Below are 12,628 nucleotides of genomic sequence, written 5' to 3'. Positions count from 1 at the left end.
CTTTGTTAAGGTAGTTCTCACGTTGTTAGGTGGAATATTCCAATGAGCCTGCATAGGAAGGGGAACTTAATCTGAACAGCTTGTTGAATCCCTCATCAAGACAATCTACAAACACTGACTGGGTTGTGTTATTCCAAATGTTGTGGACTAGGCACTCCAGATACCACTCGAGCATGTGCAAAAGCACTTAAAAAGTGAATTCACATGATATTTCCCTTTCAAAAATCTGCCTTATCCATATTTTGGGGAAACCTGTCCTAAACCTCTCTGTCATTTGCTATCAAATGCTTTATTTACCTATTTCTCAAAAAAGTAGTAGTCATGATGAGGCATGGCCAGATTTCTTAATTTAACCCGGATATTCATCAGATCAAACAACTGTAATTTGAAAAGCTATTTCCAACAGAATTTTAAAAAAATCATAATCTTTTAAAACAAATCAACACACATGCTCACTGTGCTCTCATCATTTCTCCAGCATGCCCCCACCGGGGAGCCCGGGCCCTGACACAGCTCTGGCCCTCACCCTGGCCCTCGCCCTGGTTGACAGTCTGCTGCTGTGTGTGCTCCAGGAGACGCTGCCAGACCCCGGCGTGCCACACATACAGGCTCTGCTCTTCAGGCTGGAGGTAAGAGGGAGAAAACCTCCCTGAAGAATCAAAAAACCCTCTCACATACAGAGCAGCCTCCAGCAATACCTGTCATCTCCTGTGTTCTCAGCCTTTGTTGGTGATATTAGATCAGAGCTTGCACTCAGGCATTCACAGATATTCTAGCCCGGGGCAAAACTCTCTGTTGCTGTCGTGTGAACTCAAACACGTTGGCAGAGGAGAAAAATATTAATGCTATGTCTCCTTCTGTATTTCCTGTCTGCACATTTGCACATACTAAGAATGTGTTCCTATGATAGCAGTTAGCCTATTTGGCCATAATCCTAGTTTACTAACCCCCAACAAGTCCAGTGGTACAGCTGTCGTTTATGACATATGAATATTTCAACAACTAATGATAGAAATCAGGTTTTTTGTCATCTTAATTCTAACAATGTGCTTACATACTGGGGTAATTGGTCCCTCATTGTGGCACCAGCATCAGACTCATTGAATTTGCCAGGAGAATTACATCCTCTAAAGATGATCATAATCCCCCCTCCAATGATTCTTTTCTGAGGTCATTTATTTCAAAATTGTCTTATATTATGGTTATTCTCTGGGTGAACCTTTTTTTTAATTAAATCTCAACTAAACATTATTTTTGTCTGAAAATGTGTCTTGAGACAGTTTCATGTGTACAGCAGATGTGAACGGATATAAAATGCAAGTAGATTCCTTGCACACATCCCCAAGTAATGTTATGTGAAAGCATTATGTGCAAACAAATGAAAGTGACTTTAGCTTGATGTATTTATCCCGATCGCTGCAAAGCCACATGATGGATACATTTTAAGTGCCAAACCAGACAAACCCACAAACTAAACCCTGACCCTCTGAATCCTCCTTTTGGCTCTAGTCAGTGTCTCACTCACTTGAGAAGGCTGATATCAGGTCTGAGTTGCACCAGGACTCTATTCTGGCAGACAAAGTGAAGATTATCCACACCTACCTGCAGCAGAGGTGAGTTCAACATATAGTATACATGCTTCCTGCTTCCTTGGAAACTTTGCTCAGTTGGATTAACATCTCCTCTCCCTTCTGTTAGGATGAGGTCACTGCGTAGACTCGTGCAGGTGCAGGGGGATTTTGAAGCCAGTGTGAAAGACATGCTGGAGGGTCTTGGAGGTCTCTGGGCTCAGCTGGAGGAGCTGCACACCGGGGTCACACTCACCAAAGAGGGGAGCCCCGGAGACCTGGCCTCGGCCCAGACAGACGCAGAGGTGAGCAGGTGTGAAGGTGTAGTTTTCCAAAGTTAAAGGGGAAGTATTATCAAAAAACTCACTTTTCACTGCACACACATTTGGGTATATGGAAGGCCTACTAACCGACTATGTGTGAAATAAAAGCACCTTAACATTTCTTATAACCACATGAGCAGAAAATAAAAAAAATGGGGACTTTTACAGGGTTTTTTCCAACAGACATTATGTTAAAAAAAATTTGCGCTTGATTAAAGCATGTAAACATATACAGTAGAAACCCAAAATACAAATATGTCAAAATAATCTGATAATCAGTAGGTTCACAGATGACTTTAAATAGCCAGTGACGTAAGGCAAGGCAAGGCAGGGCAAGTTTATTTATATAGCACCTTTCAACACAAGGCAATTCAAAGTGCTTAACAAAAATGAAAGACATTAAGAAAATGGCATTTAAAATCAGTCATTAAAAAGCAAAGGTAATAAAATAAACATTAAAAGAAAAAATGCGTGGATAAAAGTTACAGTGCAGTTTAAGATGTGAATAGTTCAATTAAAAGCAGCGACAAAAAGAAAAGTCTTTAGTCTGGATTTAAAAGTAGTCAGAGTTGCAGCGGACCTGCAGGTTTCTGGGAGTGTGTTCCAGAAGACCTGAGAGATCTGGATGGTTCATAATTTAGTAGGTGGTCAGAAATGTATTGAACCATTCAAAGCTTTATAAACCAGCAGCAGTAGTTTTGAAATCTATTCTTTGACACACAGGAAGCCAGTGTAAAGACTTCAGAACAGGAGTGATTTGATCCACTTTCTTAGTGTTAGTGAGGACTCGAGCAGCGGCTTTCTGAATTAGCTGCAGCTTTCTAATAGATTTTTTTAGTGAGACCTGTAAAGACACCATTACCAGTACCAGTCTACTGAAGATAAAAGCATGGACAAGTTTTTCCAAATCCTGCTGTGACATTAGTCTTTTAATCCTAGATATATTCTTAAGGTGATAGTAGGCTGATTTAGTAACTGTTTTAATGTGACTGTTGAAACTCAGGTCAGAGTCCATGACTACACCTATATCTGGCTCTGTTGTTTTGAACATTGCAGACTGAAGCTCAGCGCTAACTTTTATACGTTCTGCCTTGGCTCCAAAAACCATTACCAGTTTTGTCTTTGTTCAATTGGAAAAAGTTCTGACAGATCCAGTCATTGATTTGTGCAATGCACTTACTCAGTGTTTGAATTGGAGTATAGTCTCCTGGTGAAATTGTTGCGTACATTTGTGTGTCATCTGCATAGCTATGGTAACTTATTTTGTTGTTTCTCATTAGACGTACACATACACACCTCTATAGAGGCGTGCACACAACTTCACACGGCACACACACGCCCACATTTACCAACAGTGACATAGTGACAAGCCTACAATCAACACACATTCCTGCCCCTACTTGACCTTTAATTGTTCTCTACAACAAAAACAGCTGTCTTTTGTTTTCCATTTTTTTTTAAGAGCCATGAATTGTCCTCACCTTTTGTTGTTGTTTGTAATACTCTTGTGTCTCTGGCAAAGAATCTGTTTGCAATCTTGGGGCACTACAGGAACAGACTGCAATGCTGCCAGGCTCACCTGAAGGACAGCACAGCGCTACTGCAGGTGAATTTCTCCTCATGTATAAAAAAAGAAATCCTCTGAATTTTTCCTCCTGTCTTCACTCAGAAATGTCCTCTGCCCTTTCCTCCAGGAGTTAGCCTGGAGTCACACTCATATAAGAAACAACGTGAGCAGCCACAGCGAGTCAGTCTGGCCGGAGCTGCTGCTTCAGACAAACATTGAGCAGGTACACTGAAACTCAAACACTGTTCAGATGTTTCAAATAACGACCCAGGACTGAAAACTCTCTTTTTCTTCGCAGTTTGACAAGGTGCAGGAGGGTTTCCTCTCCCTGGAACAACAGACCACTACGTTCCAGGCCCACCTGGAGGGACTCAGTAAGGAGAGCCAGGAGGGACATGCGGGGCCCCTCGCTGACGGGGCCCATTCACGCTCAGTGTCTCCACAGACTTCCCTACAGCTCCACAGTGATACAGAGCGCAGGAACTCCACCTCTGCCTCCATCTCTGTCTCCTCTATGGATGTGGACACGGAAACAGAAATGGACGGTCCTCTGACACTTTTTGAGAGGTCAGCGCTGAAGTTCTCCTCCACCATCAGACGGCTGCGTAAATCTGGGAAGAGGAAGTAACTTTTTAATCGGATTTGGAACACTCACTAGAGCTTTTATAAAAAGAACGGTTTTAATTACCACGTGAGAATATCTTCAAATGTTGATCATTTGCTAGTTGCCTAAACAATCGTATTTATTGCTTCCTGTGTTTACATTCTCTGGCTTTAAGAGTTTTACTACTTCTGTTGCTTTTGTTTTTTTGCATTTCAAATACTCTTGGTAGGCAACAGCAGCCTTTTCATTTACAGAATAGTTCAAACACAAGGGGGCGCACTGTCACCAGATATTACCTTTGGTTGTTACAAGCATAAAGGACATCTCACATCACCTATTCCATTATACTGTCAGACCTATCATATACCATACAGCCATGTCAGCTCTGCATTGAGGGAATGTTTCCCAGACGTTTTATTTCAATCGACTCTTTAGGAGGAAATCGTTTGACATGTTCCTCCAACATGTGGCCCATAAATGAGTTTCTGTAAGATCAGAGCAGTCAACCACAACTTGCGTCTGAAGAATTTTATAATGTGAAGAATGAGAATCAGCCATATGTTTTTTACAGTAAATTACTTGCACGTACTGAGTTCATTACGCATTTGTACTTAAACAGAATCATGTAAAATGGATGATTTATTTTTTCATCATTGTGGCTGTGAAGTCTTATTTTGTGTATAATTTCCTATGATTTGATGTTATTCTATGTCCAGGAGGAATAGGTTACAGGTTAAGAAATCCCAGCTTTTCTTTTTGTACTGCCTCTCTCCATCAGACTGAGTGGCCGCGATGCCTTGAGCCCTTCAAAGCAGGGATTTCGGGGTGAGGGCAGAGGGGGGGGAGAGGAAGGTGGAAGGGGGCAGTGGAGGTCAACGCCGGAAGCGTTTCTGTTATTACTAAAAACTGAGCAGCCCTCTAGACCTTTTTGAAAGACATGAATGTCTTTGATCCAAATTCAATTACCCTGCAGCTCCGCCACTGATGGCAGAGAAGTCGACACAGTTTTCCCCACCAGATTCCAGACTTTTCTGACCAAGCCAAGGAAGATTTTTGATGAGTATTAATTCATTAATGTTTGCCATTAAAGGTCGCTTTATTATACTGTTTTTCATCAATATATTATAGGTCTCAGATATATACAAAACATGTCTGTGAAGTGTTTGGCTCGAAATACCAAACTGATCATGCATTGTAGCATCCCATAATCCCCTCTGTTCCAGGCCTGTTTCAAAAGCGCTGATTCTCTCTCTTTTACTTGAGATGAAAATAAGGAGCCACTCCCAACGCCCCTCTGCGAGATATTAAAAAGAACGCTATAGGCGCATTCACACCGGAGTACTTTTACCCGTACTTTTCCCGTTTTGTTCCCATAGTGCCTGGAATTTTGCGTTCACACCAAAAAGAGAACTTAGTTCAGAGAACTTTTACCCCCATTTGTAGTCCCTACTAGAGAGGTGGTACTAGCCTGGGGAGAAAAAAGTACCAATTTCGATTGGCTGGGCGAATTGCAAACCACTCCCCGTAAAACTCTGAAAAGTTTTGTGAAGCCGCCATTGTATTTGCGGGCATTAGCATTATTAGCATTAGCATTAGCCCCGCGCACCAACGGAGAGAGAATAATTTATGGCAACACAAAAAAAAACATGGGAGCGGTGGAGATTAGGAGGTGTCGGCGTTCTGGCGATTTACTCGGAAGGAGCTGCTGGGACTCCCGACTGAAGCCAGTCCCCAACTCCGGGGACTTCCGGCCGGGAACTTCGGGTGGCAGTATACGCCGTGAAGTGGTTTGCGGCCTGCCAGTAAACCCAAAGCAGAAGAATAAGAAGTGGCGTCAGCGGCTTCATTTGCGTAATCTTCCCTCAGGAAATTTGTTCCGGTGTGAACGCGATCTGTACTTAGTTCCATGGGGGTACTAAGTGCTGGCTCTAAGTGCGGAAAAATACTTGGTGTGAAAGTGGCTAATCGCGCTCTCGGAGGAGATTAAGGTGATAAAGTGGGCGGGTGTTACCTTGGTTGGTTATTGGCTAATGGTTACACAAGCCAAAAGATTGTTGTGACATCATAAAGTGGCCAAAATCTGATCAGCTCAAGCCAGTTGAGTAGCACTTGAAATGTGTTGGCTCTATGAAACCTGATGTACTTATATGATTCTGTTTTCTTCAAGGTTGTATCTTCCTGGTCGAATGTACTTATTGTAAGTCGCTTTGGATAAAAGCGTCAGCTAAATGTAGTGTAATGTAATGTAATTTAATGTACAGCATGCCTGAGCTGGATGTCATTGGACCATGAACTTGCATGGATCTGCTGGATCCTGCGTCTGTCTGATTCCCTCACACTGGGGCAGTGATTGGGAGAGGTGAGGCGGACCCCTGGGGGATCTGGGATGAAAGGAATGCAAGCTGAACGCGGCAGGATCCGAGCTGTCACAACACCAAACACACCATGTCTGGACAGACGGAGGGGTGAGTAGACGTGAGGGAGGAGAGATGTTGTGTTTTTGGTCATCTTTAAATAAGTGAAAAAGCCTTGAGTAAATACAAAAAGGGAACATTTTATGACACGCCACATGAAAACTAAACACTTTCCACGAATCAGTCATGAAAACACAGCACTCTTAAATGCTCGCACACAATAACAATCACCACATTTACTTTGAGGTCCAACAGTCAAAAGTCAACAGAAGATTTTGAACTGATTTAGTAAGTGCTTTGATGAATGACTAGAAGAGTTTATTCTGTGTGATTGAAAAACAGTGCTTCAAATGCAAAACAAGCCCTGTGCAGATGGAACCATGCCTCACATTGCTGGTGTTTGATGTCACGGCCAGCAGAGGGATGGCGTCTCGGGGAGCAGAGGGCACCGGCTATCTGCTCGCTGAGAATGTAAGAGTGAGCTAATGAAATTACCATAGGCTTTGTTTAGTTACACTAAAAAGTTGATGACTAGCTTCCTCCAGTCCTGGAGGAGAGGCTATTTCAAAGCTAGCTCAAGTGTGTGTTGTTTCAGAAAATATGGTTCATGGCAGAGGTCAATCCCTCGCCTTATCCTGACAATTACTCAAGATCGGGTTTCCCTGGTGTACACATTGCACACATTTGTGCTGATCCCTGCTCTGATGGCACTGAGAGACACCCTGCAGTCGTGTGGACGCCTGCTGTCTGATATAAACACACTTGAGAGCTTGTCAAAAAACTTTCATGCAGTAAACAACAACCTTAAACTCCCATTAAGAGTTTTGCACATTGTCAATGTGCATTATTAGATTAATCAAAATGGTTAGCAGGAAGTTAGTATGTAGACAAATGTAGTTAATGCAAAGCAACTTAATGTCCCTTGGCGATGAAAAAGGGTTTTCTTTTATAAAATGAACTGAATTTAATCTAAAAGTTAACACAGCTTCTCTTCTCTGTGTCATATGTATGCTGTAAATTAAGACTATTTGCATAATTTGGCTGTCTTTTGAAGAACGTATTCATATTTTAAGAATTTAAAGAAAAAACAACCTGAATTGCAAGAAACCTTAATGTAGACAGATAGCAGAACAAGTGAAAAAAGGCAAGTTTTCAAATGTACATATTTAACTTTAACAAATGTTTATATGTTAATTTATATTGTTTGTGTGGAGATTTTACGGCATCAATGTTTGACATTTTAAACAGCTTACACATAAAATGTATTAGTTGTTAGTCAAATGACCATATTTGACACCATTCCCTCAAAAGTGTGTGGATGATGGTGGTCATGTTTCCCTTTTAACTTAATGGCATTTCCCAGGCAAAGTCATCAACAAAGCAGTTTTTTTACAATATGTCGAATTAAAGACATTATTTTGAAGTAAATAAACAAAAAAGGTTGCTTTTTACTTGGAACTGGCAGGAATACTGTACATTTCCCTGTTGGCTGTTGTTGGATTTAAGGGCTCAATAATGGACTTGTTGGAGACTTTGTAGCAGCCACGAACCACAAGTTGGGGCCATTGCCGGTTCCAGTTTGATACGTGACAATAAATAAATAACACACTGATGTAACATCAGCATGAAGAACAAAACTCTGGATACAGAAATACAATATGTTGACCACATTCTTTACTTAAAATGATTCATGTTGGTTTCAATGCTTGATATTTATTTGTCTCCATTTTCCATCGTTTAAAGTGGTATGTCCCTCTGTTTGTGTCCAAACTGAACAGGCATTACTGCTGGCGAGTGTCCGCTTGTTATTATAGTTTACATAAAACCATTGAATGGCTGGAGGCTTAATGTGGATATTTCCTTGTTTGATTTTAGCCAATAAATTAGCAAACTTTAAGACTTGGTACAAAAGGCAAGGTCCTCCTGGTGAATCACAAAGCACGTGCGCTGCTTCTATTTCAGGGCTGGACACAGAGATAACAGAGGGCCATGCCACTTTTAACCAGAGGATGTTGGAAACGGAACGGACAGCTGCACATTGAGACAAAACATCAAAACACCAGCCACAGATGTACGCAATTAGCAACATGGTAGACATTTGGGGAGCAAAGGTACATAAACTCGCAAGTTATTATGGTTGATCTAACATTGCTGGAGGGAAGTCTAAACTCAGCACCATTAAAGGGCTTTTAGTTGGGGCTGAAACATTCCACCGTTTAATGTCAAAGTAGGCTTCTCAACAATCCTTTAATGCCAGTTTTCTATTGTGATACATTTGATTCCAAATCAGTGTATGAGTGTGGTACATGTAGCGCCCAGCGTGTTTCCAATCATTAGGAAATCCTAAGCTTCCTGTTTGTGTAAATATTTTTCTTATTTTGTTTTCCAAGAGAGCAGGGTAGAATAATCAAGCCTGACCTCTCTGCCCTCCTGTTTCCTGACGGTCACGTGCACGCGGGTCACCTTCTGCGTGGACGGGTCTGAGCCCAGAGGTAGCAGCCTGTTGTGACCCGTCTCTCGCTGGTGGGAGAGGTTAGTCAGGAATGGATGGATTCTCCAAAGGTCATGAGCAGCAGCCATTGATACCAATGCAGAACAGCTGTGGGGCGAGTTCAAACCCAGCATGACCAACTTTTTAAACTTCACACAAAGACAAAAACACATAACTCATATTGTCAGATGTATTTTGATCGTTAACTTATTTCCCATTATTCCATGGATTGATAAGATTTACTTGGCAAATATATTTCAAAGAGTTCTTCCAAGTTTGAAAGAAATAATCACAAAGCTTTTCCAGATCTAGCTGTCTGCAACTTTGAAATATAACATGATAAATCATTCAAGGCCAGTTTGTTTCGAAGCGTTTCGAACTGCTTAAAATCCTTCCTCAACTACCTTTGATTCTTCCTTTCTTTTCTCAGTTGGATTTGTCAGTATTCTTCTCTAAGAAATAATTTTTATTATACATATTCTGAGGCATCTCGACCCTAGATACTGTGGCTCTGAACTCTTAATTTCTTTGTTTTAGTTGTTGAAAAAGTGTTTTGATAATGGGCCTGCACTTATCCTCACTCTGTGGTTGAAATAAATACTGGTTAAAAAGAGTTCGGAGTCACTTCAATTGTTTGTTTATTGTTTGTCAAATTGGCGGAGATGTCTTTTCTACAAGGTTAGTTTATTTTCCTCCTCTCAAAGCCCGAGCATGTTTCCTCAGTCCTCCGTACGAGGCACCGATGTGTGAAGCAGCTCTCTGAGGAAAGGCTAAACAAACAGGCTGGCCCAGGCACAAAGAGTCCGCCACTCAGAGACATGTGGCAGCAAAACCCTCTCAATCCACGTCCCCGTCTCCCCCCCCTGCAAGCCACAACTCTGAACCCCTCACACTGCTACCAGAGCCACACATACCCTGAGCATGGAGCCAAGAGAAGGAAAGATGGAGGAGGAGGAGGGGGAGCGAATTCTGATTCCCATTCACTGAATGTCACCACCTCACAAAGGGGACCGCATGACACTGCCACTAAATCAGAGTTAATGGACTCCTTTCTCAGTCCCGCGAACATGACAGGGGGCGTGTGTGTGAGAGCGAGGGGGTGTGGGAGTGGGACGGGGGCTGGTGAGGGTGCCTGTTTGCCCCATTGAAGGGGGCACATGGGCCAATGAGCCTTGTGTGATATAGTGAGAGCAGATTGGCGAGGGGAAGTGTGTTTTCCAGGGGCATTAAACAGCCCGGCCAAACGGAAAGCCTCGTGTCCCATTCAACACTTATTTGTTTTGAGCAGGCCATAATTCACAGGATTTACTGGCTTGGTGCTTTCTATAAAATTTTAAAGAAAAAAAAAGGTGACTCTTAATCATGCGGTTTGTTTGACTGTTCTGTCACCACTCTCTCTGCACAGCTGATTCGCGTGTAAGAAGCAAAACAACATGACATCAATCACCGGCCACTTAAACAGTAAGCACAACGCTACACAAACCGTGTTGCTGCGTACATGCAATCCATCAAACCCCTAAAGTGAAATTTGAGGGGAGCGACGTCCATGGGGCGATTTGCATGTGAACACTTATTTGACAATGAGTAGCCAGACTGGGGGACAGCAATTTCGGGGCCGTTTGTTATCGTCCCAACAGGGAATAAACTAATACGAGTAACCCCTTCCCTCTGGGCAACCTCGCTCCCCTGTCCCACCCTCAAAAGAGCGCAGCTTGGAGGCCAGGGGTGGAGATGAGTGAAGATGGCATTGGTGTCAATTGGCAGACATTCATGCCCCCCCCGCATATGACCATGCAGAGGAGACGCGGGGAGACAGAGACACACAGACCCCAGGTACCGACCTCATTAGCAGATAAAAGCAACCTTTCCCTGTGACCCCTGGCCCCCGGAGGTTGCCATGGAGCCTCCGAGTCGAGAGCGAAGATGGAGCATGCTGGGCCGCTGTGAGAATGATTAAGACCCCCAACCCCCCCCCTCCGTACTCGCTCATACACAAATCCATATTGGTCCGCTTCATGCCCCTCTGAAGTTACGCTGCAGCTCATGTGCTGTTCGCTTCCGGCTTTGTTTCTGCTCAGTCGTCTTAATACCAGTCAAACAGTTAAGCTCATTACATCCCAGAGTTCAGCTTTGATGTGCCTGGAGGGGAAACGTGTGATAGTTTACATAAGGAAGAAATGATAAGAATACCAGCCACTTTTCTCCATTTTTTAACGTTAATGTGCTACTGATACAGTACCCTGGTTCTTGTATCATCACCATGCTTTGTGCTCTTAAAGGTAAAGCCCATGGGACAGAGCATGCTACAGTTTGTGTGTTCATGTATGTATCTGTGTATGCGATGTGTGGATGTAGGAGAAATGGGGGGGGGGTTATATCTTGGTCATGCTGACTGAGTTTTATAAGCTGTGGCTAACCCAACTCCCCACAGCTGACTGAATATTAAATAAACAGAGCCAAGTGGACAACTTCAGTGGAGACAGTGCTCAGAGGCTGGAGAGGCACTGCTTCAGCCCCCCCTCGTGAGGCCCCCACATCAGCCAGTCTTATTCTTGGCAGCTGCAGTGGAGAGAGGCAGCCTATGGGGTGGATGGGGTGTGTACGGGGTAGAAGGGGGAGTCACCTAAAGATGTGGGGAGTTTGGGGGTGGATGGGAGGGAAAGCTGGACTGAGTGAAGAAAGGGGGATGTGGGTAAAAGAAAACTGGGAGGTGGTGTTTGTTGCCGCGCAGCTGTAGGATGAAAATGACCAGCAGCAGCAGAAATCGTAGTGTCATGTGTGTCGTCGCTGGCTAATTTTTCTTGCGGTTTTGTGGAGAGTTGTTGGTATCTGGGAAGGTGCGGCAGTGTGTCGGTGTCAGTCAGTCAAACTATGAAAAAGCGTCCTGCCAGGAACACATAATCTCAAATTCCTTCTCATATGTGATGTAGAGAAGATATTTCATATTTTTGGGATGTGTCTGATAATTACATTAATAGATGCTGAGCAGATTTGTGCCTTCAATTCTTAGGTAATCTATTGATCCCAAATTGGGAAATTATTTAAATGTCCCAATTAGGGATCAATAAAGTACCTATCTATCTTATAAATGTTTTTTTTAACAAATTGAATGTGAAAGAAGTATAATAATGAATTGCTCTTCTCTTACAAGTACATTTAACTTTGTAGGTGAAGACAAACACTTGGACTGATATAGTTATAAAAAATAAGTACAAAAACAGATCAAAACACAAAAAAAGAGGTGAACAAATAAAGAAAAAATCACGGATGTAAATAAGCTCTAACCTGCAAAATCTAAAACTTAGGCAGACTTCGTTTTCAAACTACTAAAAATAAATAAATAAAATAAAAAACGAATAAAAAGTCTTTCAATTTTTTATGCCATGGGTCATTTTCCCGGAGAGATTATTTTTGTATCTTGTACTTAAGTAAAAGGAGAAGTGTACAAATACTCTGTTAGAAGAAAAAGTACTGTATTCAAAATGTTACTCAAGTAAAAGTTTGAACATTCTTAGCATAAAAATATACTTAAAGTACTCATTATGCAAATTGGCCCTGTTCAGATGATAATTGATGTATTCATGTGTTAATCACAGCTGATGAAGATGTAGCTAATTGTAATGACTTTGTATACTGCAGGGTAGATTATGAATTTTACTCC

The 12,628-nt window shown here is 42.4% G+C and overlaps 1 protein-coding gene across 1 annotated transcript; it reads left to right on the top strand.

Moving 5' to 3' along the window:
* Positions 1-473: 473 nt before the first annotated feature.
* LOC104947333 (uncharacterized) lies at positions 474-4,870 on the top strand. The gene is made up of 6 exons (XM_010773313.1): positions 474-629; positions 1,510-1,613; positions 1,699-1,873; positions 3,414-3,497; positions 3,586-3,681; positions 3,757-4,870. The coding sequence occupies exons 1-6, from the start codon at positions 480-482 to the stop codon at positions 4,084-4,086; spliced, it is 939 nt and encodes a 312-aa protein (XP_010771615.1). The 5' UTR covers positions 474-479; the 3' UTR covers positions 4,087-4,870.
* Positions 4,871-12,628: the final 7,758 nt, after the last annotated feature.

Source organism: Notothenia coriiceps, unplaced genomic scaffold, assembly GCF_000735185.1.
Source record: "Notothenia coriiceps isolate Sejong01 unplaced genomic scaffold, NC01 NC01_scaffold00012407, whole genome shotgun sequence".
Classification (NCBI taxonomy): Eukaryota; Metazoa; Chordata; class Actinopteri; order Perciformes; family Nototheniidae; genus Notothenia; species Notothenia coriiceps.
Note: the sequence above shows the minus strand (reverse complement) of the source record. Positions and strands in the feature narration are given on the sequence as shown.